Source organism: Platalea leucorodia, assembly GCF_965183815.1.
Source record: "Platalea leucorodia genome assembly, chromosome: 20".
NCBI lineage: Eukaryota > Metazoa > Chordata > Aves > Pelecaniformes > Threskiornithidae > Platalea > Platalea leucorodia.
Window position 1 is genome coordinate 1260292 of NC_138842.1, and position 26407 is coordinate 1286698.

The 26407-nt window shown below is 59.1% G+C and overlaps 1 protein-coding gene across 1 annotated transcript; it reads left to right on the top strand.

Annotated features, from left to right (window-relative positions):
• Window positions 1–5481: 5481 nt before the first annotated feature.
• ST3GAL4 (ST3 beta-galactoside alpha-2,3-sialyltransferase 4) lies at window positions 5482–23816 on the top strand (the record flags this gene model as incomplete). The annotated part of the gene is made up of 12 exons (XM_082330871.1): window positions 5482–5551; window positions 11407–11476; window positions 20223–20301; window positions 20845–20914; window positions 21447–21527; window positions 21632–21729; window positions 22089–22149; window positions 22391–22486; window positions 22577–22766; window positions 22877–23020; window positions 23161–23304; window positions 23730–23816. Exons 1-12 carry the CDS (start codon window positions 5526–5528, stop codon window positions 23814–23816), a joined length of 1146 nt encoding a protein of 381 aa, XP_082186997.1. The 5' UTR covers window positions 5482–5525.
• Between the last annotated feature and the right edge of the window lie 2591 nt (window positions 23817–26407).

Consider the following 26407-nt stretch of genomic DNA (forward strand, 5'->3'; position numbering starts at 1 on the left):
CCCACCTCCTTTGGGAGCAGGGCGGGATACGCGGAGCCCAGGACGGCGCCTGTCCCAAGAGAAGAGGACAGCGGGATGCGTTTTGATGGATCTATGGCTGGAGCCTTTATTGAGGTCCCGGGGCCGGCTTGGCAAAGCCAGATGCCATTTCTAGGCTACGGGTCGAGCCCGAGGTGGTCGGCAGGACAAAGCCGGCTTGTGCTGGGCATGAATCGCCCCATTCTCGTCCCTCTCCAGCAGACGCCGCGAGCCTGGCCGAGGGCATCCCCCTCCTCTTTTATTAATAGATGGTGCTCGCCCGGCTCCTGCTTTGTCCTCGTCACCCTTTTGGGAGCGTGAGGCTGTCCTGGGATGGCAAAACCTCTGCCCGCGCGCTCGTGGGGCAGGAGAACGGTCCCCTTCCCCGCTTCCGCCGCCGGGGAGTTTTCCAAACCGTTTTATTGACGCGATTTCCGAATGGCTTTGGACGGGGTGATGGCGGAGCTCGTTACATATTCACTTCTCAAACAGCCAGGATTTCCCCTCCCGCACCCTTTTCTTCTCCAAATTACTCGGCGCTCATCATGCTGAATTAATCTAACTGGCAATTTATCCTTTGTAAATGAAATATTAGGGCAGGGCGTAGCCATTAGCAATGACTAACTACCCAGCGGACGCTCGTGGCATTCTGCTAAGGCAGCGAATACGTTGCCAAAGCGCGGTATTTGCCGGTGGGTTTTAAAACCGCGGCGTCTACCGGAGTTGTGGTGGCCATTGGAGCCCATCCCACCATCACCAGAGGGAGGGAGCTGGGGACCCCAAATATCCCGGGAAGCAAAGCTTTTAATATTCTGCCTTGGGGGCACGGTAAAAATAGGCATTTGGGATGCGTTATTATTGCTGGAGTTTTATTGAACGCTGTTTATTGTTTTCAGATGCCATAAACCTAGCGGGGGAACCCAAGAGACCGAAGGGTCTAAATATCCTTCAAGCAAATCCCAGCTCCCCCCCGCTGAGCTGCGGCCCCAGTAATTACCCCAGGATCGTCTACGAGCCGGCGGCAATTAAAACCTAATTACGGCGGCCTTGCCTCTTGCCACGGGTAAAACTCTCTGCCCCGTTGCCTCGCTTCTTGCCGGCGAGGAAACCCCATCCTACGTAGGCTGAGGGCCGAGAGGAGGATGCTCGTCAAATATTGATGCAGTTGTTCAATTAGCCTTGGCAAAACCCGAGCCGTCGCCTCAACAGGTATTTTATCAATTAATATCGTTGGCGCTGGACGTCTCGGTCTTCACGTGGGGCTGGTGCCCTCCAGATTCCCTCTACCTCTTGCTTTCCAGCCCGATAAAGAGGAATAAACTTTGCCGCCTTCAGCAATGAGCTGCCTGCTTCCGAAGCCAATATTTCACATTATTTCCAACGTAAAAATCGGCGTTAATATCGCTAATTATCTCAAGGATTGGCAAAACCCCACCCCGGCGCGGTGAACCGTAGAAATAAAAGCCTTGAGGGGCCAGCTGCTGGTTTTGTCTATCGGGAGGATGGGATGGAAATGAAATCCCGTGGGAAACGGCGCTGGCCGGGCACGGGGCAGTCCTGCGGCGGGAATTCACTTCTTTGCAAAGGGAAAAAAAAATACCCAATATCAAGTTGGGTCCCTGGAGCCTCCGCGCATCGTCTGGGGGTGGGTTTGATGGGGGAACGCTGTGAACCCCCCGGCGTGGCGTAAATCCCCGGTGGGGGAAGCTTTGCACCCCCCCCTTGCCAAAATTAGCTGCGAGATGCGTTATTTGGGGGGGTTTGGGGGAGATTGGTGCCGGGGGGGGGGGGGGCTCAGTTTGCTTGGGGAGGGGGCTGCCCCCAGCACTGTGATTTTTGGGGGTGGGATGGGGGTGGGATGGGGGGGTCCTCTCCCACCTCTGCCCCGCAGGAGGATGGAGGGGGGGACCCACCGGGTGCTCCCAGCTCCCGGGATGCTCTTCCCCTCCCTCCTTCCCTCCTTCCCTCCCTCCCATCCCGGCCGTGTGCGCAAGCGTGCCCGTCCCCCCGCCCATCCCCGTCCCCGTCCCCATCCCCGGGCTGCCCCCGGCATCCCGCACCGCTCCCCGCATCCCCCCGCCGCCGCCATCCCCCCCCCGCACCCGCCCCATGGTGAGTCCGCAGCGGGGGGGGGGGGGGGGCCGTGTCCGTGTGTCTGTCCGTCCGTGTCCCCCCATGTCCTCCTCTCTGCTGCAAATTTGCAAGGGGGGGGGGGCGAGCAAAAGCCCTGTGGCTTTTTATTTTGGGGGGGCTGGAGGGGTTGGGATGGGGGGGGCGGCGCTGGGGGGGCGGCAGAAGAGGGATTTTGCACCCCCAAGCAGGGGTTGCGTGGGGGAGGGGTGCAAATTGGGGATAGGGGAGGACCCCCCCTTAACCCAAGCTTGGCCCCCCACCCACGCATCCCACGCCTGGCGAGCGCGACGCACCGGAAAGCAAAAAAGCGGCTTTATTTCTGTGTTTCGGCTTTTTTATTTTTTTTTTTAATTACTATATTTTCTAATTACCGTAATTAATTAGCGCCTGAGCGCCGTTGAACTTCCAGGTGGCGAAGCGTGCGCGGGCAGCGGCGAGAGGGAAGCCCCCGCTTTCGCGATGCCCTTCCGGCCGCTGCCGCCCGATCCCCGGCAAAACAAAACCCTTGCGTCTCGCCGGGAAAAACCGGCCTTCGGCATCCGTCCTGCCCACGGCCATCCCTAAGGAAGGCGAACCCACCCCGAGATCCCCGGCAAGAGAGTTTCTGGCGTCTCCCGATAGCGTGCGGGGGCCCGGTTTCGATGGGTACGTGCGATATTAACGCCCGGGCGCCGGCGTAAGGAAGGGAAAATCCTCCCGGAGGCCCTGGGGAGGGGAGGACGTGCCCCGTGTGCGGCTCAGGACAGTATCGCTCTCGCCGCGGCGCGGGCTGACGATGGTTTAAGTGGTCTGAGCGGTTTTTTTTCCCCCCCATCCCCGAGCATCCTCTGACCTGTTGAGGGATGCGCTGCCATAGCCTGGCGATCCCAAAGGGATAGGAGGGACCGATCCTGGCATGGACGGAGCCGCTGGGAGCGGGATCCTGGTGCAGGATCCTGATAAATCCCATCCCACCCCATCGCGTGCGCCTGGAGCTCTCTTCTCCCACGGGATGGGCTCATTCCCGAGGGGAGATGAGGATGCTTGCCCCGAGACAGCAGAAAAAGGAGCAGCCGGACTTTTCCCTGTCCATCTTTCACTGTCAGGTCTTTCGCAGGGTGAGCCGATGGGGTTTTATTGTTCTGGGGAGCGGAGAACAAAGGAAAATCTTCCTCCGGGGGCTTTTTTGTGCTCCTTGGCTTGGACGTCGGGCACGGGAGGCGTCGTTCCCCGTCGGGTCAATAGAGCGATGCCTGCGCAGCCCTGATGCCCGGTGGGTTGGTGCCGGGCTGCTCGGCGACTCTGGTCCCCATCTCGTAGCGAGATGAGCTAATTAAAGTCTCAGGGTGGAGCTTTTGGGAAAACCCCGCTGAATTTGCCTGTCTTCCCTGCCAGGCTCTCCCTCCGACCGCTCTCAGAGATGAAGAGGCTGGCGGCGGAGCAGAGGGATTGCCCGGGCTTTGCCAGACGCGCAGGCTTTCCGTGGCGAGCGGCAGGACAGAGCGACACGGGACGGACACCCCGGGCAGGGCAGAACCCCGGATTGGTGATGGAACCGATGATTTTAAGCATGTACAGGGAACCATCTCTGCTTAACGAAGGGGCTGGAGCAGGCGGGGGGGTCACTGCTCTCGACCTGGAGCTTTGGGGCCGGGGATGAGCCGTTGCTGCAGTCAGCTTGCCTTTCCCTGCCGCGTTGCATTGCAATCGCGATTCCTCTTGCGTTGCAATCGCGCTTCCCGTTGTGTCGCGGCTCTCTGTAACGCGTGCCGGATCCCGGCCTGGGAAGAGCCGGGCTCTCGAGCCGAGGTGGACTCATCCCAGGAGATGCCCGCCTCCAGCTGCGGTGCTGGCTGTCCCGCGGGCAGCAGTCTCCTCTTCCTACCCTGGCTCCTAACGACACGTCCAACCTCTAACGCACTCCTAACATCCTTACAAGCTATAGGATGGGATCAGCGCGCTTTGCTGGACTCTCCCTAACCCCTGTGCTTAATTACCCGCATCGTTAGCGGGCTGCTTGCTCCTCCAGCTCCGGGCGATGATTTAATAGCAACTGGTACGGCAAGGCACCGAATCCCGTGGGGATACAGGCTCAGGGCTCTGCAAATGTAAATAGAAGAGGAGGAACTATCTGGCGACGTTAATTTTAAGGGCTGTCCACCGTGGAAATCGGTGAGTAGGGTGTCTTCCAGAGCTGGGACCGTCATGGTGACCGGAGCGTCCTCCTGGTCCCCAGCCCACCCATGGAGCGCGAACCCACCCATGGAGTGAAAACAGCTATTTAAGGCCATCTTAAACCCTGGAACAACCATATTTAATGTCTCCAAGCCTGGGTTTTCGTAGCTTGGGTCGTCCCCATGCTTGCAACCACCATCAGAGGTTGCAAGAGGCGACACCGGGGCCCTCCACATCCCTGTTTTTGGGGGGTTTTGGCCGGCAACGATTCTCAGACTGAATCCCACTAATTAAAACTAATTCTTTGGCAGTATCTCTAAATCCCACCTATTCCGTTGCTTATTCTCTTGTGTAAGGCGATGGTCCCGTTGCGTTAGTCCTGAGTATTTCAGAGCTGCTTCAGGCCGGGAGTCTTGTTCTCAAGAGCTTTTCCTATCATCCTTTTTTTAAAAAATAATTTATTTTATTTAATTTTTCCCTGCCTTTTGCTTGTTTTCTCTGAGCGTAGCGTGATGGCTGCATAAGGAGTAGGGACGTGGTCCTCCTCCTGCAGAGGCTGGCATCCCGGCTTGGCCCGCATCCTTATGGGGACCCCATCCCGCTCTCCCCATCCCAGACCGGGAATGCCAGGCCGGTGACCCTCGTGCGACACCGTCGGGGACACCGGCACGAGCGGTTTTCATTTTGCAGCGAGGAAAGGAAATGATTTGACACTTTCGCGCTTCTCTTTGCAACTTCTGGTTCTCTTCTCTTGGTGTTTTTCACCTCCCCTTGCCTTCCTCTTGCGCTTGGACACCGGCGGCTTCTTCATCCTCCGGCCGCGATCCGTGTGTTTATTGAGCTTTTTCTAGGAAAATCCTGCGTCTTCTTGGGAGGGAAAAGAGGGAAAAAAAAAAAAAAGCCCAGTTCTTGCTAATCTCTTGCGTTTCCAGCTGCTGACCCCTTGCATGTGACCGGGGTTGGGCTGGAAAGTTTTCTCGGAGGAAGGAGAAAGGGATTTGGCCGGCGGGGAACGGCGAAACCAGAGAAGGAACCCCCCTCCATCCCGGTTTGCTTTGGACTGGCGGATGCTCGGAGCGGTTTTGGGCTGGCACGGGCTGCGGCTCCTCTCCAGGATGTGTTTTGCCGTCTGCCGGAGGCCGCCAAGCGGCTGTGCCGGCATCGCCGGTGGACGCTGCTCCCGGCTGGTCCGGCTCTGCCGTGCTGTGGATGGGCGCAGGATGATGACCGCTGAGCCGCCGGGAAGGTGGGTGGGAGCGATGGAGGTGGGAAGGATGCGGGCAAGCGCTTGCTTCGGGGTGTTCGGTGCGTGATGGGGCCGAAGCGGCAATTTTGGGGGAGCGGGAGGATTTGGTAGGCGCTGGCGGAGGGGGCCAGATCCTGCACATCCCCTGGGGATCCTGCCCTGCCATAAATTGCTCCGGCACACAGAGACAGGGTGCAGGTTTGCCGGCATCGCTTTGGCGGGATGCTTGGGACTTTTTGAGCGGACAAGCCGCCGTGCAGGTGGTTTATATGAATTACGGGCAAGTTATTTATGTAATATTGACGTGGGTGTTAACGTGCGGTCAGGTATTTTTGGTTTTAAGGTGCATATTTACGTGCTGGCCGTGCGAAAGGGCACGGCGGAGCCGCAGGGGGACGTCAGGGTGCCCAACAGGGGTGGCTTTGACCACCCATGGGTGCTGCTGGTCGCGGTCCCATGGGCTCAGGGGTGGCTGGAGGGGGCCGGGGGCTCCCCGCCGCACCGGTCCCTTGCAGAGGACCGCTCTGTCTAAGCGAGGATGACATCCTCCATCGGCTTTTCCGTGCCATCCGGAGGATGCTGGGACGCTCCTGGGTTTGCTGAGCCGCTGCCACTCAAGGACCAGTGTGGGATGCAGCCCGTGCCGGCGAGGGATGCTCGGAGGTGGGATACAGCGGTGCCCTGGGATGGATGGTGCAGGGTGCATCGTAATGCAAGCCAGGCTGTTTTAAACAACGCAGCGCTGGAGGAGGACTCTCCTCCCGACACCACGCCTGCAAAAGTCTATCAGCAAATCTATGGAGAGATTTCTCCTCTTCTTTCTGGTTTTTTTTTGGGGTGTTTTTATTGTGAATCGGAATCAACCTAAATCGCAAAGCCGCGTCCAAGTAGGACTGAGCAGGGAGCTGGCTTCCTTTCCTTCGTTATTTTCAGGTATAAATATATATATGCTGAAGCTTGTTTGTTATTTTTTTAATCCTGGGTCTGCGAAGGAGGCTTTAACCTGAGCTCACGCCGTTGGAATTCCCCACTGCGCCTGGGAGAGGCTCCTCGCCTCCGATCGCTTCCAGATGCCGTTCCCGCTTCGGTTCTTCCCCTTGCAAAATGTCTCCCCCCAGCTCGCCGGCAGCCTCACCGAAGTTTTCCCGGCCGGATTTGGCATCCCGATATCCGGCTGGGCTGAGTCAGCCGAGCCTCAGGGTTTTTTTAACCAGAGTATGATGCCAGCGGCGAGAGGTTGCAACTTGCCCCGTGGCCTTGCACAAGCCGCAGCCCCGGGCTGGATCCTGCGTCAGGTTTTGAGCCGCTTGCGACATTTCCATCGGGTAGTTTTTTAATTTCCTTTTAAAATATATATATATATCTATGAGCCGGGCTGGAGTTTGGGGCTCGGGGTCCCTGCTACGTCCCCTGCCTGCGCTGCCGACCAGGCAGAGCTTCCCCGCGCTGCGAAACGGGGGGAAACTGAGGCACGAAAGCGCTGAGCAATGTTGGGGTTGCTTTTAACGCTACGAACCTGCTGCCCTGGGGCTTTGCTGCTGCTGTATGCACGCTGCCAGCCCAGCATTCCCACGGCAGATAATAAAACACCCCCGTCTGGGTATTAAAACCCCGTCCCGGCAGCTCCGTGGTCGTCGGGCTCGTCTGAACCCCCCCCGGTGTGGGGTGGGATTTTATGGGATGAGGATGGACCCGGACCCGCCTGGGTTGGGAATGGAGGCGAGCGCCGGGGGCATGGTGGGGAAAAATGGGGTGGAAAGTGAGAGATAAGGGGGCAAAAATGCAGAGAGAGGGGATGCAAGTGGACTGGGGGGATGCGGGACTGGAGGAGGACCAGGGTGTGGGATGTGGGGATGGTGTCAAAAATTAAGGGGAGTGAAGGGCTTTAGGGGTTAAACGTGATGCTGCGGGGTAAAAGCCGAGAAGCCGAGGGCTGGGAAGTCCTCGGGCCCATCTCTGTACGATAACCAGCGCCACTTCAAAACAAAAAATAGAATTAAAAAATATATATATATATAATCACAACGAACCTGTTTGCGCACATACGGGCTCAACAGGTTTCCCTCCCAGGCTGCGTCTGGGTGGATTTGGGGTGCAGGGAGCCGAGGGTGGCCAAGAGCCCGGCTATCAAAGCACACTATTTATGCAACAACAACCAAAAAATAGCTATTTGTCCTCAAAAATATTACCCCAGGCTCTCTTCCCTCTGCCCTTTATTTTATCGTGGGGTGAGGGCAGCCCTTGCAGCTTTGGGTGCTGGCTGGTGCAGGCAGGGCGGGAAGGTGCAGGCAGCTCCCGAGGAACGGCTGGAGGAGCCGGGGAGGGCCTTTTGCCATAAAAATACGGGTGAACACAAGGGTTGGGTGCCACGGCACTGTGTTAGGGGGATAAAACCCGCCCCAAGGCTGCCAAGCCCCTGCATCCCCCGGCAAATTCGGCTTTAGCGTCCTTTAGCATCCTTATGGTCCTTCAGCGGCTGCCGCGGAGCTGGGGCTTCCCGGGCCCCTTTGCTGCCTAATTAACAAAGTCGCTGCTTAATTCCAACTGCATTTACAAGTTAAATTGTCAGATTATCCGTATTATGCAAATGCATATTTAAATCTTCATTATTTATTTGCCTGGCTTGCCTAAATGCATGGGGTGTCTATAAATGGGTGGCTTTAAGCCTGGGGATGCTCTTCTCTTAGAAGCACAGAGTTTTGCTACGAAATAAACACAAAATAGGCTTTTTTTGGTCTGATGGGTGATGCTAAACACCCCAGCTTGGAAAAAGCGGCGATTTCTTGTGCTTCTTTCCTCCTTTTTGTTTTTTTTTGGGGGGGTTTATCGTGGGAGGCTCGTCCTTAAATAGCAGTTGTTTATTTTTAGGTCGGTCGCTGCTTTGGATAATCCAGCTTGGCTGGGCAGCTTTGCTTTTCTTCCCATTCTCGGGGATTTAGTAGAAATAGGTTTATTATCAATTTAATAAATTATTAATTTAATAAAAAACCCAGTTGTGGTGGAGGATGGGGGTCCTGCTTTTCCATCCTCTCCTGGCCAGGCAGCATCCGCCGGGATGCCGGGGTGAGGATCAGGAGGGAAACCTCTATTGAAAAATCGCATCCCGCGCTGGAATTACACCTTTGGCTCGGCCGAAGGATGGTTGGCAAGCGGCTGGATTATCTTCCCGCTAAATACCTGCCGAATGAATAAGCTCCTGGTCCCGGGGTGATAACGATCGGGGCGACGTGAGGGATGTGCTGGGCTTGGAAACACCTCGCTCGTGCCAAGTAGAGACGTCTTTTATGGAGGAGGAGGAGGATGAGCTCACCTGGATTTTATTCCCCTCCCAGCCTGGCTTTTGCTCTCTCCACCCTCGGGAGGTAATTTTAACCGAGGGAGACTGGCGTCGGTGATGGAGCACCGACGGACGGACGGACAGACAGCTGCCTTGCTTCAGGTCTGGCTGGAGGAGAAACGCTGTCTCCATCTTCCTCATCCTCTTTTTTAACAGCTGCTGGGGCGGGGGTCCGGTCCTTGATGGGGAGGATGATGGATGGGAGGGATTCGGTGGCTCCTCCGTGCCCTGCACGTGTCCCCTCTTGCCCGTGCAAGTCCCAAAAATGCCCGTGCCCGCCGGGGCTGCTCCTGCACCGGGGCTGAGCCCCTCAAAGGACTGATCCTGGCTGGCTTTAATCTTTAATAGAGGAAGGGTTGGGGTTTTTGTTTTCTTCTGCCTGAAGCCAGGAGCATCCCGGAGGGGAGATGTCAGGGAGCGAGCATTTTGCCCCCCCGCCAAAATTGGAAATCGTTATTTAAATGCAGCCTGGTAAGCAGTGGCGGGGGGGAAACTGAGGCAGGCGGTGTAGCTGGGGAGGAAAAGGAGCAAAATTCAGCTTTTTTAGGGTTTTTGGAAGGCTCTGGGATACAGGATGTTCATTTCCCACCGGGATCAGCTGCTAGATGGGTTGAGCCGCCCGTGGCGAGTGGTGGAGACGGCGGCTCTCGACCCGGCGGACGCCTGAACCGCGATGGGTTTTTTTCTGGACCTTTGGGCTGGGACCGGCCGATTGCATCGGCTGATGGCGAGGGAGCCGCTCCGGAGGCTGGAAAACAATCCTGGGGAGACCGGCAGCGATCTGGCTCCCAGCTCTTCCAGTTGAGCTGGAAAGACCAGCTTCGGGCAAGATCTCGGGATCCTCCCCGGCGGGGCCCATGTGCTTTAAGGGATGGCGGTCTCCTGCTGATCCTCCCGGGAGGACGCTGCGGGGAAGGAGGCATCGCCTTGCCCACCCTCAGGCACCTCTGAGCATCCTCATCATCCTCTCTATGGGCAGGGCCTGGTGCTGTGCCATAAAGTGCTTTAGCAGGAGCTCCCTGGGGGGAGTTTAACCTCTTTAGCAAATCCTATAATTCACGGCTCTAAATAAAAAAGCTCCTTGTTGGCAGCGATGTTGGATGCTCCGGTGGATTTGGGGCTGCTGGCAAGACCCTGGTGCAGGAAGGTGAATTTTTGGGCACTTGCAAAGCAGCCCCAAGTGCGTCTGATTTGGCTGTTGATTGCCCCCAGCCCTCTGGTTTAATTGCTCCCCCCAGCAAATAGCAGAGGCAGGAGAAAGCAGAGGTGCTTTGGCTGGAGGTCTGGGAAGATGTGGCTGTCCCTCATCCTCCTGGGGCATCTGTGGAAAGCCTAGTCCCTGGGGAGAAGCACCCAGCCTCGATGACGGGAGAAAAGCATCTCGGAGATGCACGGTGGTTTCCTTCCCCGTCCCTTGCACGGGGACATACCCTCCTTGTTAAAATTAAGGGGGCATTAAGAGCAAAGCATGCCTTGGGGAAGGCTTGCACCGGCTTGGTGGCCCCCAGCATCTTTTGCTTTTCCCAGCTGGAGGAGAGGACGAGAGGTAAGGAAACCTCCTGCCCCTCAGACTTTTCCCTTGGAAGCATTTACTCTGCCTGGGCTCGAGCACCGGCTGCGGAGAGAGCTTTGCTGGTCCTGTCCAGGCCACCCTTCCCCATCTGCTTTGCCCTTCCTTGCACCAAACCGGGCTGAGATCGTTCCTCGTGTGGTTTTTTGGGGAGAGCTGTGATTCCCACTGTCCCTATCCATCCCACCGGCACAGAGGGAAGAGCAAAGCTGGCTCCTGGAGACAGCAATGGGCTCATTTCACTTTGCTGGCTCCTTTTCCCCTCCGTCACCCCACCTTGCTGCTCGTTAGCTGAGATAATTAAGCTTGATGCAGAGCAGCTGTCCTGGCAGAGAGGCTTTTCTTTGAGAGGCAGCATGGCAGGAGGGTTTCTGTGCACAGCAGCTCTTCGGCAGGGCTTTTCCTTCCTCAAATTGCAAGGATATTACAGCGCTGGGCAAGGATGCGTAATTTGGGAAGTTTTGAGGGAAGAGGTGCTGGAGATGGAGGATTAAGGAGTTTCCTCCGTGCGGGAAAGCAGGAGAGCTGCGGAGCATCCCAGGATGAGCAGGGCTGCATCCCCCTTTCCTCGGGGAAAGGGCATCACCCCCTTCCTAAAATTCCGAGTGAGTCATGGAAGGGGATTTCGGTGGGAAAGGCCAGGAGGTGCTGGGGAAGCCTCCGGCGAGGTGTGGGCTCTGAACCGCCGCGCCTCCTCCTTAAAAGCAGCTGGAAGCCCGGCCCTGGGTGCTGCCGGCACTGGAGGAGGTGGGTGGCTTTCTGGGGCCCTTCTGCCGGTCCCAAGAGCTGGTTCCCCGTTGGTGCTTGCAGCTGCCCTGCATGAGGATCCACAGGGATCCACTGGATCCCTATCCGAAGGCGGATGGCCGCTAAGCGAAGCGTTCCTCGCATGCTGCCGGTGTGGGTTGCCGTAGCCCTAAGGGTGTTCTCCCTTTTTCCCTTTGCCAGGGGAAGAGAGGATGGCCTCGTAGATCCCGCCGAGCTCCTGCCTGCTCTGCCTGGACCAAGAGGACGGACCGTAAGTAACCGCGACCTCCTGCCAGCTTATCCTGCTCCGATGGGGACCGGCTTCAGCCTCTCCCGCTGCCGGGGATGCTGGAAAAGGTCTTCCCGAGATAAGCATCCTCCTCCCGGCGTGGCTGATGGGGTTAGTGGGGCATCGAGGCGATGCTGGGGGCGCAAAGTGATGGAGCGGGTTATTTTCTAGATATTTTCCTCCGCGGTCCTTACCGTGGGAGAAGAGAGCAGGGGAGATGCGGAAGCGCCCCGGTGTAGAGGCAGGGGGGTAAATCCATCCGGCTGCTTCACCCTGGAGGTTTTGGGGGCCAGAGGACTCGAGCTCAAAGGTGGGGGTTACCTGGGGGTTATGCTACCCCAAAACCAGCCCGTTCGCCAGTGCAAAACAGGAGGCATGGAGGAAATGGCGGGGAAACCGCAGGGCTGCTGTGGCGACAGGGGTTAAGGTGGCACTCGGAGCCTTGCGAAGGGGATGGCGACTGGGCAGGCAGCTTTTGAGCCCTTAAAAGTAGTCAAAAGCTGCTGGGGACGGTAGCTGCCTGTGGGATAACTCAGCCACGGGGCTTGAAATCCCTTAATTTCCCACCCCCTTTCCCTGGCGAGCTGGGGTTGAATCCGGGTGTTGCTTGGGGATGGGCTGGAGCATCTCGATGGTTTCATTTTTTACCTCACATCTGCGCCGTAAGGGAGCGGGTGCTCCCTACGGGCGCTTTGCCTGCCGCTCCCGGGGGCGCAGGCAGCAGGGCAAGGCTGCCTTCACCCTGCCTGCACCCCGAGATTGCTGCCGTCCCCTTTCTGCTGCTTTTTGGGGGGGTTTTAGACCGAAGCATGGGTGCAAAACCGTGTTGCCAAAGCCGCTCTCGCCGTTGCCGCCTGCATCCCTGGGCCGTCCCGGGGGATGGAGATGCGGGCGAGTAAACACGGCAACGAGGTGATGGTGGTGGCAGACGGGGGCAGGTAGGAGGCAGGGGTGGTCGGACCCGCGCCGGGGGCTCTCGAAACTCGGCGATGAAACCCCACGGGTATAAAATTGTCACCAGTCGGTGCCCACCCTCGTCTCGTTAGCGTGGGGTTGTGTCCCCCCACCCCCCCCAACGAGTGGCTCAGCTCTCCTCCGGCGGCTCAGCTATAACCTCCGGGTTATAGCGAGCCACATCCGGCAAAAAGGGTCTTTATTTTTTTTTTTAAATAGGAAAACGAGTGATTAAACCTATATAATACGAATAATAACAGATAACCTATAATAATATAGCCTGACGCACCGAGGAGGAGCCCTGTAGCTCCTTTGATGGCATGGGGTTACCCCGGAGGCATGGGGTGCTCGGGTATATCTGTGCAGCCGGTGTTTTCGGGCCGTAGGGAGGGATTTGAGTCCCATCCCTGTGTTTTTCCTGCTGTAAGGATTAAAAAATAAATAGCGGGAGAGGAGAGGATGGCGGCAGTGCCGGCCTGAGTCGCGTTTCGGCTCCCGAGCACGTTAAAACCAACAGTGCTGTGGAAAGGCAGGAGCAGCCCGGATTTATTCTGGAAGCCTGCTTCTTTGGAAAGACTTGTGCTACCTGAGCTTATTTGCTGTTGCCACCTCTACAATTGCACCCTCATCACGGGTAAATGTGTTGTTACGGTTTATGTGCCAACAAGGGTTGTGTTTTTTTTTTTTTTTCCCTATCATAAATCTTTGGCCGGGTTATTGTATTCCTAGGATACCACGGGCTGAGGAAACAACACGGCCTCTCCTATTAAAAGGCAATTAAGATTCCTTTAAAGTGACTTGCAAGGCTCTTAAAATAGGATGAATGTGGGTATTGGCGGCACAGGCTGGCTCCCTGCGCCCTCGACGAGGCGATGTCCGGTGTCGAACGGGATTGATTTTTGCAGTGCCGCATCCTAATGACCTCCTGCATCCCCCAGCCCGCTGCGCTCGCAGGTCGGGCTCTTGCAATTCCTTTGCCCTGCCGTTTTCTGGCTGGCACAGGCAGCCCTGCCTGCACCCGCAGCATCCTCGGTCCCCCCTGCAGCGTCCCTGGGCCCCCCCAGCGTCCCCATCCCACCGCAGCATCCCTTAGGGGGGGATCGGATCCAGACCCTGCTGCCTTTTTTTCTTGCGACGGTGGTTGTTTGCAATCCCGCGAGGTTTTTCTCGCCGCCGTGGGTCTCGGTTTCCTTCCCAGCTTGGAAAAAAAAAAAAAATCCCCGAGCGCCTGGAGCTCGCAGCAGCCGGGGCGAGGAAGCTTTGGGATGGCAGGCTGAGGATTTGGGTACCTTTGATGCTTTGCCAAGCTCAGGCAGTGCCTCGAGTTGGCCGGATCATTTCCCCGGAGAATCGCCCCCGGCCGCCTCCCAGGTTGCGATCAGGCTCCGGCACGCGATGGCTTTGCCGAGGCAAGATGCGGCCGAGCCGGCGCGGGGGGTAAGCTGACATCTGCCAGGCTCCTCCAGCAATCCCAGCCCTACCGCGTGGAGAAAACCCGTGGGATGGGGGCTTGGAAGATCCCGGAGCTGTAAACGGCTTCCTTGGGGATTGATCCTGGTGGTTGTCCTCAAAATGGAGTGCGGGATCTGTCCTGCTGGTCCCCGCCAGGCCCCGTGTGCCGTGAAGGCTCGGGAGAGGTGATCTGGCTGGGGTCGAAGGGATCGGTGCTGTCCTGGCTGTCTGTCCGTCTCCCTTCAGCTCCCACTGCTGGGAGTGAATCCCTAGGGATTGCTGGTGCATCCCTTCCTTGGGAGTGATCCCTTCAAATCCAACTCTGCTCCAATTAAAAATAAATAGCTGGGTTTTTGGGTGAACTGTTGGAGAGGCTCGTCCTCCGACGAGCATCCTTCTCCCCCGGGGGAGCTGGACCGGGCAGCGGGCAGCTCCGTGCCCCATGGATGGGATGGGATGGGATGGTGGGAGCATGGGAGAGGTGTCCTCGCCTCCTGTCACAGCTTCCTTTTCCCAATCCGTGGGTTACCATGGAAACGTAAAAGTACCATAAAAGTGCTGCGTGGCCTGCTGGTCCGCGGATGCTTTGCCGGGATGGCAGCGGGTGGCTGGGATCACCGTGGGATGGTGTGGGGGGATTTATAATCACCCCCCACCTTTGCGCTTGCTCCATGACTTTAAATGCATTTTTATTTATTTTTTTTCCCCCGAATGAGGGCTGGGAGCAGCTTGGCCGGTGCCCGTTGCTGCTTTGTGGGTTGATGTGACTTAAACCCGGTGATGCCGGATCCGGCTGGAGCTGTCGAGGGCACGGGGGGAGATGGGGATGGATGGAGACACAGGGATGGGCTCCTCTGGCGTCACCCCCGCAGCAGGAGGGTCGGTCCCCGCCGTTGTTCCTGGCATCTCCTAGGGGCTTTCCAGGGAGGGGGGGAAACTGGGAGGTGAAACCCTGCTCCAGATCCGAGGGATACTGGGAAACTCAGTGAGGAGCTTCGCAGCATCCTGGGGCTTTCCCATAACACCAGGCTGGGGAAGGGGAGACCTGGCTGCAAAGTAATTTATGCAGCGATAATATTCAGCCGGGGGGTGCTTTGGTGGTGCGTTGCCGAGCCATCGAAGAGAGAGGCTTTTTCGGTTGCTTCTTCCAAGCGCGGGGAGCCGAATCCAGCCGGGACTTTCCCCCCCAGCTGCGGGGCTTGGCGAGGGAGGCGATGCCCTGGACCGAAGGTGGTCGAGCCCCGAACCTCGCCCCGCTGGCCAGGGGTGCTGTGGCCAGGGATGCCGCGCCGGGGTACCCGAGGATGCCGCGCCGGGGTACCCGAGGATGCTGCGGGACCAGGGATGCTGCGGGACCAGGGATGCTGCGGGGATCGACAGGACCCTTTCCCATCTCTCCCTCCGCCAGCTCTGCGGCCCCAGGATGGAAGGAGCTGGCTCAGGGCGCTCGGATCTTCCTGCTTCAAGCAGCCGCTCTGGTTTGGGCTGCGGATCTGGTAGCAGGGGGGGAGCTAGAATTCATTTGAAAAACACCCCTGGGCTGGGCACCGGGGCGACCTGGGTGTGCTCTGTTTTGCTCTGCATTCCCTGAACGCTTTAACGCTTAACTAAACAGTGTTCCTTTTCCTTGAGATTATTCACTGTGTTTCCCTTGGATGCATCAGGCCAAACCTGTGTGTACAAGCCTGGGAAAAGATCATAAAGCCTTCAAAAAAAAATAATATTTAAAAAAAGCTGGTATGTAAAAGCAAACACCGGGGGTGAGAGCGGATTTTCCCAGTGTCTTAAGCCAGCGGGAGGGGTGAAGCGTGTCGGTGGGAGGCTCAGCCGGGTGATTTGGCATTGAAGGAGAGAGCTGGGGGCTGAATTTGGTGCTAAATTTGGGTCCCCGTGCCTGGCAGCACCCCAGCCCTGGGTGGACGGGGGTGTTCAGGCCCCCAGGGAGCATCGCCAGCCTCCAGCTGCGGTGGCAGATTTCCCCTTGGGGACTTTTGTGGCCAGTTTTGCTAAGAGAAACCCCCCCAAGAAAACACCAGCTGCTTTTGACTTTCCCCTAATTTTATTTTTTTTTCAAGCAAATGTACTGTAGAAAGGGGCCAGACCCCCCAGCTCCTCGTCCCTGCTTGCTCCGACCCTTGAAGATGCCATCGTGGGTTTGATCTTCCCTTTCCTTCCCAAGCCGGGAGGGACTCGTAGAGCCAGAAATCCCGATGCAGGCGGAGAGCCAGGCTGGAAATCGGGGAGGGGGGGCTTTGGCTTCCCCTTCCTGGGGTCCCCAGGCGATGGTGGGGCTGAGCCCGGGCACCCTTCACTGGGAAGGGGTCTGATATCCGTGTTTTACGGAGAAGAAGCAGTTGAGGGGGAGACAGGAGTGTTCCCAGGGTCCCCCCGTCCCCCATCCCTCTGCTTTGCTGTCAAATGGACAGGGTTTGCTTTGCTTCGTATCCCGCCCCGTTGCTTGTAGCACGGTTTAATTCTCCTTAATTCCCTTTTAATTGCCCTTCCTGCCCTTTTAATTTCCGGAGCTGGTGATGAGGAAGGGAAGCGCCTGGCTCTCGTGGGACCATCTTTGCTCCCGTTTCTCCTCTTTCTCCGTATATTTTGCCCCAAAAGCCGCTGCTCTTGACTCATTCTTGCCTGGGCGAGGACGTGGCCCCCTCGGGGCAGGGGCCAGGTTCATTAGCAGCGCTTCGTTAGGCAGGGCGGGGTGCTGAGATGGGCGCAGCCCCCAAGAAGGTGACTAATCCCTTGAGACCAGGATTTCCATCGCCCAGCCCGGGCACGCACCTTTCCCCTTGTCTGGGCATTTAACATCTCCTCGCCCTCTCCTCCTCCAAGACGTGGCCTTCCGTACGCGGCATCGTTTCACGGATGCCTCCCAACAGCGGCTGGAATAGCCTCAGTTCTCATTAATAATCCTAACGCCTTCTCGTGCCGTTTCGTCCATTCCCGTGGTTCACCTTTGCTGAGCGAATTGCGTAAGGGACGGGCAGGAATAGAAAAAACCAGGGATATATTTGCGCCGATTCGTGCTAGATGGCTTCTGCCCGTGCTCTGTTTTTTCCAAGGTGCCTGGGGGAATAGAAACAGCTCCTTTGATCCGCCAGACCTTAGCCTCCTGCGTGGGTCCCTGACGCTCGGACGGAGGAATGGCTAAGCCCCCGAATCCTCGATTTCTCTCGTACGCCTTCCATCGTACGCCTGACTTCCTCCGAGTTTTCTCCTCCTAGCAGTACGTCATTGCTATATCCATCTACCGGTGGGCTGGAAATGTCTGTTGAGACCTTTGCCAAGGCGTCGCGGACAGCGGTAGGGGAGTGTCCGTAGCCTTGCAGCAGCCCGCTCAAGGTGCGCCGTATCCCTTTCCAAATAAATGCAAATTGGGCCTTGTCGTGTTCCTGGATGGTAAAGAACACGTCTTTGACAGCTAAAGTCAACATCCATGGGCGTGATGCTCCCTGGATTTGGGTTACTCATTTAGCGATGTTCGGTACGGCAGCTGTTTAAGGTGCGGTGTTGGCGTTCAGTCGCGAGTCACCACCGTCCATTGACCTTTTTACCGGCCAGACCGGGGAATTACGGGCAGCACGACTGGTAACACCTCTTTTTCCCCGAGTCTGTTACCACCCCGACTGCGCGGCTGCTGGCAGGGGGCACTGCCTGACATCAGGAATTCCTGACGGGGGTAAAGGTGTAGACGTCTCTAAGTTCATAGCTTCAGGCTCGTCCTCTTCAAGCCACGCTGTTTCTCCGTCGCCTCATCTGGCGAAACTGCAGACGGAGCCGTCGGGGAGTTTCCACGCTTGCCGTACCCATTGCATCCCAGTATGTCAGCAGCACCGACCAGTACTTTGGGGGGGGTCAATTTTTTTCTCAGCTGGGAGCCACAGGGCAATTTTTGCTGTGGGGCATTCCTTTACAACCCCATCCACCCCTGTGATGCTTACGGCGACCGGCTTTCACATTTAGGCATTAGGTCCTTGGCGATTGCCGACATTTGAGCACCCGCACCGATGAGGAAATCTGTAAAAATTCTCCTTGGTTCTACTGGAATGGCAACGCTGGGTTCATAATGTTTATCAAAGAGCCATCGTCGAGCCAGCACTCGCCGGGCAGGGTGGCTCGCTGCCCTCCCCGGGGAGGCAAGTTGTTTGTTGGGGTATCTGCAAAATCGTTTAGGTCCTGCCGAGAGCGGGGGTCTAACGGGACTCCATTCATTTCCTCCTCTCTGACTTCGCCCTGTGGAATTGGTTCTTTGGACCGGAGCTCGGCGATGGATGTGCCAGGCAGGGGCTGTTGTGGCACTCTCATCGCCAAGGCTCTACGCCAAAGATAGTGACATTTCTTATTGAACTTTGGTTTATGGTCGGTGGGGTGGACATGACAAACCCGTTGGAGGGGTTCTGGATGTTCTCCGATGATCATAGAATCATTTAGGTTGGAAAAGACCTTGAAGATCCTCAAGTCCAATAGTTATCTTGGTGGCCTTAGCAGCGCTGGGTTAATGGTTGGACTTGAGGATCTTAAGGGTCTTTTCCAACCTTAATGATTATGATTCTGTAACCCAGTGCTGCCAAGGCCACCACTAAACCACGTCCCCAACTACACATCTCCCCAGCTTTTAAATCCCCCCAGGGATGGGGACTCAGCCCCTGCCCTGGGCAGCCTGGGCCAGGGCCTGACAGCCCTTTGGGGAAGAAGTTTTTCCTAACACCCACCCCAACCCTGCCCTGGCGCAGCTTGAGGCCGTTCCCTCTCGTCCCATCGCTTGTTCCTGGGAAGCAGAGACCGACCCCCCCGGCTCCAGCCTCCTTTCAGGCCGTTGCAGAGAGCGATGAGGGCTCCCCTCAGCCTCCTCTTCCCCAGGCTGAGCCCCCCCAGCTCCCCCAGCCGCTCCTCCCCAGCCTTGTGCTCCAGCCCCTGCCCCAGCCTCGCTGCCCTGCTCTGGCCACGCTCCAGCCCCTCCATGGCCTTCTTGCACGCAGAAGTATGAATCCATCGATCCGATCCAACCCGTGCGGCGCCCGTAATTCACCCTCTCTTACCCAAACTCGCTCCAGGTGGTGACATGGACCTGCTCCCGCGGGGGCCGACGGCGGTGTTCATAGCACGCGTGGTTCGTATACGGTCCTGGGCATGAGCTACGTATGTCTTTAGGCTACCCGGGAGGCCACGGATAAGGGGAATGAGCCTTGCCGGATCAATAGCAGGGATTTCCTTAACGCGTCCCTGTCGTACGTCGCTTGGGCGCAGGCTGCCTCTTGGACGGACGCAGCCAAATCGGAGAACCCTCAGGTCTCGCTAGCAAGGGGATCTCCTCTCTCTTGCGGGCCTGTGCCATCAGCTGCAGGCTGCCTGCGTAGTTAATGAGTAATTAGGATTGCCCGGCATAGTGGTTAAAAGCACTCCAGAGCCCCAGTAGCCTCCCGCTTCTTCCTTGTTTAATAAGATTTGGTTCCCCCCCGTAAGGGAGACTTGCCACACGTAACGCCATCTCAGAATTCAGTTCCGACCTTGCGTTAGGCACCGACAAGTCCGCTGTCCCACACCGTATGCCCTAAATTTTTCCCAGCTGGTAAGTTAATTTTCCATCCTTGCCGTGTCACGACAGGATGGGGTTGAGCTGGTCCCAGGGTGGCTCCGACCACGGCTTTTTGCTGCCTTATTTCAGGAGCGAGAGGTTTCGGAGGAAGAAAAAAATCGCCCTGCCTCCCCGGCCGGCATTTGCGTGCGCATTAAACTTGCGGCATCCCCCTTTCCCCGGGCCGGGATGGTTCAGTTGAAGGCGTTGCAGGTTCCCCAAGTACGTGATGCTCTTTGCTTTGATCCCGCTCGCCTGCTCCTCTCCTTTCTGCCTGGCTCGGTGGCGGCACGTTTGGCTTCGTATCTGCGGTGGCTGGTGCTGGTCGGATGCTTGAGCCAGGGCTTAAAATCGCCCCCCAAGTCATCGCCACGGGCATCGTTTGGGGGCTTTGGGGTTTTGCGGTTGAGACCCCACCGGGGGCTCTTTTGCCTCTTTAATTCTTTTTTTTTTTTTTCCTTTGGAATTTCGGCGTTTAACCTGTACGGCCGAGGCTCCTCGGGAACCGCGGCTGCTTGCCTGGCTTTTATAAACCGTATAAATCAAACCTTTGGTGGCTGCGGGGCAGCGAAATGTGAATTTAAAGGGAAATAAATCCCTTGGGGAGCCTTCGCGCCCGCTCGTCCAGAGGCGCGGATGGGGCGAGCGGGGGGTGATGCCTCTTGGATGGGGTTTTTGGGGATGGCTCGGGTGGGTTTTGACCTCATCCGATGCCTTTCCTTCCCTCTTTTCCTGCTCCAGGTGACCGGCGGCAGCCGCAATGAGAGCTCCGGCCCTCGCCTGATGCCTCTCCTGCTGATAAAAATGATCAACAAGTCTCGTGAGTCCTGTGGCGGGGGTCCCGTCCCCCTCTTTCCAAGCAGGGATGGGGGTCCCAAGGGATTTGCTTTTTGGAAATTTGGCTTTAGGGGTAGGATGCCGCTTTGCCGCAGCTCCAACCGGGTGACGCAGCGTTGGAGCGTCACGGGCGAAGTTGTGGCGGGGAGGGTGATTTTTGGGGTCCTCGATCCTCCGGGGTTGGGCACCCCGTCTTTACGGTGGAAAAACAGGGTGGAGGCACCCGGAAAGAGGGAGGCGTTCGTGCGCCCTTTGACGCACGGCGCGCAGGAGGAAATGGCACGGCGGCTTTTGGACCTGGAACAAAACCAACCCGGCTCCATCTTGGAGCCGCTCCTCGCGGGGGGACCGTGCCAGCCAGGCCCCCGCCGCTCCCCGGGGAGAAGGCTTTGCCGGGGACGGCTCCGCAATCCTGGATCTACCAGGGCATCCCCAGGGGGCTGCAGGTCCCCGACATCCCATTATCCGAACCCCGGGTACCGGCTTGACGGTGTTTTTCTTTTCCCCCTGCTCTCTGGGCACACAGGAGGGAAGATACTTGGGGTGCTGGCGCTGTTTCTGGTGATGGTTTGGTACTCGATCTACCGGGAAGACAGGTACATACAGCTGTGAGTGGCTTTTATTAAAATTTAAAGGACCTCCTGCCCTTTCCTTCGCTCTCGGGAGGCGGCATCCCCCCGCCCGGCCCGCCCAGGGATGCGGGAGCATCGTCTCGCTGGACCCCGAGGGACCGGAGAGGTGGCAGCGTCCTCGGCTGCTGCTGGAGGAGGGGGGACACGATCCGAGGTTCCCCCTCGGCGTGCGTTGGTGGCCGGGCTCCGCGGGGTTTTCGGCAACCGCCGGTGTTTTTCTGAGGCCGGGAGAAAGAGAAAACCCCGCTCTCTTCCCAGCCCCAGCGAGACGGGGAAAGCGTGAGGTCTATGAGCAGAGCAAGAGAGACCTCTTCTGATGCAAGGCTGCAAGCCCAGCAATTAAATACCCAAAGTGGAGCTGACCTTAAATCTGGCCAGCGATATCCCCGGCGCTGCCGGCACGGCTTGAATCCCACCGCGGCGGTGCCGGAGCCCCCTTTGCCGGGAAAGGGATGCAGAGGAGCCGGCGTCATTGTTTTTAACCTTTCCCTTACAGCTTTTATTTCCCCGTGCAAGAAAACAAGACGACGTGTCCCTTCGGGGAGGTGGAAAAGAAAGCGGCGCAGCTCATCGGGAAGTGAGTATCGGGGTCGGGAGCAAGGAGGGGGGGGCGCGGAGCCAGGACCCCCCCCCTGTGCCGTCCCCCCATCCCGCTCTCACCGGCCCTTTGCTCCTCGGCAGCTACACGAGGGACCACCCGCTCTTCTTGCAGCTGAAGGACTATTTTTGGGTGAAGACGCCGTCGCTCTACGAGCTGCCCTACGGCACGAAAGGAAGCGGTAAGCCTCGGCGGCGCTCGCTGTGGATTTCTGTCTGTCTGCCTGTCCGTCCTTCTTAAAAACACCTGCGGGTTGATTTTGAGGGGGACTATTTTCTTTTTTCCTCCTCCCTAGCAAGTTGTTTGCTTGATTTTTAGACTTCGTGGTGCCTATCTACTTGCCCTGGGTGCAGGTGGTCCCTAGAAGAGGGTTTAGGGTAGGCCAGGCTTTACTAAGCCCCAGGCGAGGATCATCTGCCCAGATCTGGGGAGAGCTGGGATTACCGGCAGGAGGAGATCTGCCAGGGATGGGGCAGCACCAGGGCGTTGGTAGCAAGCAGGAGCTGCCTCGCTCACCTTCTCCTCGCCCTTGCTTTGCAGAAGACGTCCTCCTGCGCTTGCTGTCGATCACCCACTACTCCCTGCCCGAGAGCATCCGGAGGTAACGCCGGGGTGGGTTTGGGGGCTTTTCTGTCTTTCTCTTCATCGTTGCTCTCTTGGGGAGGGGAAAAATTTGGACGTTGTGGGCCCCGGATTTGGCAAAATGAACCTCTGCAGCCCAGGGATGGTGGACAGAGCATGGGAAGCTTTGTAGAGTGGACAACGTGGGGTTAAACCCCGCCTTGGGGGTTAAACCCAAGATTTAGAGCAGGCCTGGTTGAGACAGGGCTTTTCTCTCGCAGCCTGAAGTGCCGGAGGTGCGCGGTGGTGGGCAACGGCCACCGGCTCCGCAACAGCTCCATGGGGGAGACCATCAACACCTACGACGTTGTGATCAGGTACGGCCCTGGCTGCGTCCCGTTGACCCCTCCCCAGTGCCACCGGCGGACGGGGTTGACGCCCGTGATGTCCCCGTGTCCCCCATCAAGGTTGAACAACGCCCCGGTCCACGGTTACGAGCAGGACGTGGGCTCCAAGACCACCATGCGCCTCTTCTACCCCGAGTCGGCCCACTTCAACCCCCGGACGGAGAACAACCCCGACACGTTGCTGGTGCTGGTGCCCTTCAAGCCCATGGACTTCCAGTGGATGGAGGCCATCCTCAACGACAAGAAGAGGGTAAGCGTGGCGGGGAACCGGGTCCAACCCTCCCCTCATCCCACCCCACCCCACCCCGGGCCCCTACTTCTCTTACTGGGACACCACTGGGCATCTCCGTCCTCTCGTAGGTTCGGAAAGGGTTTTGGAAACAGCCCCCCTTGATCTGGGACGCCAACCCGGAGCAAGTGCGCATCCTCAACCCTTATTACATGGAAGTAACTGCTGCTAAACTGCTCAACCTCCCCATGAAGCAACCACGGAAGGTCAAACAGGTAAGGGGTGGGGATGGCCGGGCGCCCTGCACCCCGCTGAGGGGTGACGTCCTCCCCGCTGCTCCCCCCGGCCCTCCCCGTGCAGCTGGCTGCAGGCCCACGGCTCTTCACACCTCCTCTCCTCCACCCTCGCCCTCCAGAAGCCCACCACGGGGTTGCTGGCCATCACCTTGGCGCTGCACTTCTGCGACCTGGTGCACATCGCGGGCTTTGGCTACCCCGATTCATCCAACAAGAAGCAAACCATTCACTACTACGAGCAGATCACGCTCAAGTCCATGGCAGTAAGCATCTACCCCCACTTTTTGTCCACGTAACCCCAATTTTTCCCCCGGGATGGGGGATGGCGGCCCAGGAGAGCAGCGTTCGGTGATGCTGGGCGGCGCGGGAGGCTCTCCCATGGGCGTCCCTCGCTCCCCTTCCACGATGGCTGTTGAGGTCCACCTTTGGACCGTCATCCAGCTTCTCCCCGTAGCCTTTGTAGCCACGGTGGAGAGTTGGATCTGATTTATCAGGGGGCAGAAGGGCTCACGGCCAGGGGGTTTGGGCAGGGAGGGTCCCGTCCCTCGTTTTGGGGGGCTCCTCGCTTCAGGTGACGGTGTCGGGTCAACTCAAGGCTGGTGGGGTGGGCGAGGGGGAGGGCGGGGAGGGAGCAGAAGGAAAACGCGTGGCCGGGCTCCGGCATCACCCCTTGCTCCCCGTCCCGCAGGCGTCGGAGCACAACGTCTCGCACGAGGCGGTGGCCATCAAGCGGATGCTGGAGCTGGGTCTCGTCAAGAACCTCACCTACTTCTGAGGGCAGCGGGGGCCGCGCAGGGACAGCGTCCCCCGCCGCGGTGGGGGGACACCGCGCCGGCAGGGCCGGAGCCGGGCGAGGGCAGAGCATCCTCGTCGCCGCCGCCGCCGCCTCGCCCCGGGACGCTTGGGGCGAGCGGGGCCGCGCTGGACCGTGGGTCCCCCGGGGCGGGGGGCGGCTCTCGGGGGTGCAGGGAGCCCCGCAGGGCACCCCCCTTTTCCTACCGACGCACTAGAGCTACCGAGGACCCGGAGGGGGTTTTTGGGGTGGGGGGTCCTCCCTCCCAGCGGGCCTGGGGGGGCGAGGCAGGGCAGGAGCCCTCGCCCTGGCCTTTCTCTTTCCCTTAATTCCCTCGTATTGCGACGAGGGCCCCGCCCAGGGGCTGATTTTGGGGGGCCCGGGCCCCCCCCAGGGAGCAGGAGCCTGCGGGGGCCCACCTCGCCTCCTCCTGGCCCTGGTCCCCCCCCAAATATTTAATTCCCTTCCCCATTTTTTTTAAATTTCCTTTTTACTGGGCGGCCCCGTCCCGTGCCTTAGCGCTGGCGCGGGGGCTCGTCCCCGCAGCCCCCCCCGGGTGGGGACACCGCGGGGTGCCTGCCCTTGGGGTCCTGGGGGGGGTCGGTTTAATTTAATTAATTTAAAAGCTTATTTATGGTGGAGCCTCCCCGGGGTGCGCGTGCCGCTGCTGTCGGGGACGGGGGGGGACGGGCGGGGAGGGTGGCCCTGTCCCCATGTCCTCAAGTGTGGCTGTGCCCTGTCTCTGTGTCCCCATGTCCCGAAAGGCCTCAGCCCGTGTCCTTGTGTCCCCGTGTCCCCAACTGCCCCAGCCTGTGTCCCTGTGTCCCCACGTCCCTGTGCCCATGTCCCTCTGTCCCCAGCTACCCCACCCCATGTCCCTATGTCCCCCAAGGGCCTGTGTCCCCCCGTGCCTGACCGTGTCCCCAGATGCCCCAGCCCACGTTCCTGTGTCCCCATGTCCCTGTGGTGCCTGACCACGTCCCCATGTCCCCACAGACCCCAGCCTCTGTCCCCATGCCCAGACTCCTGTGCCCATGTCCCTCTGTCCCCATGTCCCCAAAAGCCCAAGTCCCTGTCCCCAGGTGTCCCAGACCATGTCCCCAAAGGCCCCAGCCTGTGTTGTGGTGCCTGACCTTGTCCCTGTGCCTGTGTCCCTGTGCCCATGTCCTCAAATGCCCCAGAACAAGTCCCTGTCCCCAAGTGTCCCAGCCCGTGTCCCCATGTCCCCAAAAGCCCGAGTCCCTGTGGTGCCTGACCATGTCCCTACGCCCAGATCCCTGTGTCCCCATGTCCCCAAATGCCCCAGTCCAAGTCCCTGTGCCCGTGTCCCCATGTCCCTGTGGTGCCTGACCACGTCCCCATGTCCCCACTGACCCCAGCCTTTGTCCCCATGCCCAGATCCCTGTGCCCATGTCCCTCTGTCCCCATGTCCCCAAAAGCCCAAGTCCCTGTCCCCAAGTGTCCCAGCCCATGTCCCTGTGGTGCCTGACCATGTCCCCATACGCCCCAGCCTGTGTCCCTGTGCCTGACCGTGTCCCTACACCAATGTCCCTGTGCCCATGTCCCTGTGGTGCCGGACGACGTCCCTATGCCCAGATCCCCGTGTCCTCATGTCCCCAAAGGCCCCAGCCCAAGTCCTTGTGCCCGTGTCCCTGTGCCCATGTCCCCAAATGCCCCAGCCCATGTCCCTGTGGTGCCTGACCATGTCCCTATGTCCCCATACGCCCCAGCCCCTGTCCCCATGCCCAGATCCCTGTGTCCCCCTATCCCCAAGTGTCCCACCCATGTCCCTGTGCCGTGTCCCTGTGCTCATGCCCAACGTCCCCGTGGTGGCCTTTACCTGCTGTGTCCCCGGTGTGACGCCCCGTCTCCGGGCTCCCGCGGTGGGGGTCGCGGGGCCCCGGCTGCCCCGTGCCTCAGTTTCCCTCTGCCACCGGCCACCCACTGCGCCCACGTCCCCCAGGTGGGGACCCTTCCCCTTGCAGCCTCCCCACCGTGGGGACCCCACCGCGAGGCCACGGCACCCCTGAAGCTCCAGGCCGGGTCCACGCCGGGGCAAAGTGTCACCGAAAGCGCCGGGGTCCCGGCGGGGCGGCCATCAGCCCAGGCGTGCCACGAGAAACACCTCTTGTATTGACCGCGGCGCTGCGATACAGCGCGGAGAGGCCCTTCCCGGGGGGGTCCCCGTCCCACCGATGTCCCCCCAACCCTGTCCCATGTGGCAGGACCCCCCCTAACCCCCCCGAAACGGACTCTATAAGTATGGACACCGAACACCAAGAAGGAAGGGAAGGAGCCGGGTGGGAGAGGGAAGCGGAGGCGAGCGGCTGGGGGGGCGCAGGGGTGGGTGGCCGGGCCGGGGGTGTCCCCAGCCCCGCGGAGGGGACGGCTCCCCGGGGCTCGGCGCGTCCTCGGCGGGGTTGTGCTTAGCGTGTATCGGGGGGCCGGTCCCCCACCCTGCAGCCCCGCTCTGGGGCGGGGAGGCTGGACCCGGCCTCTTCCCACCGCCGCTCCCAGCGGGCGCGACTGTCCACTGCGTCCGCGCGGAGGGTCCCGATCGTCCCCGGAGGGGC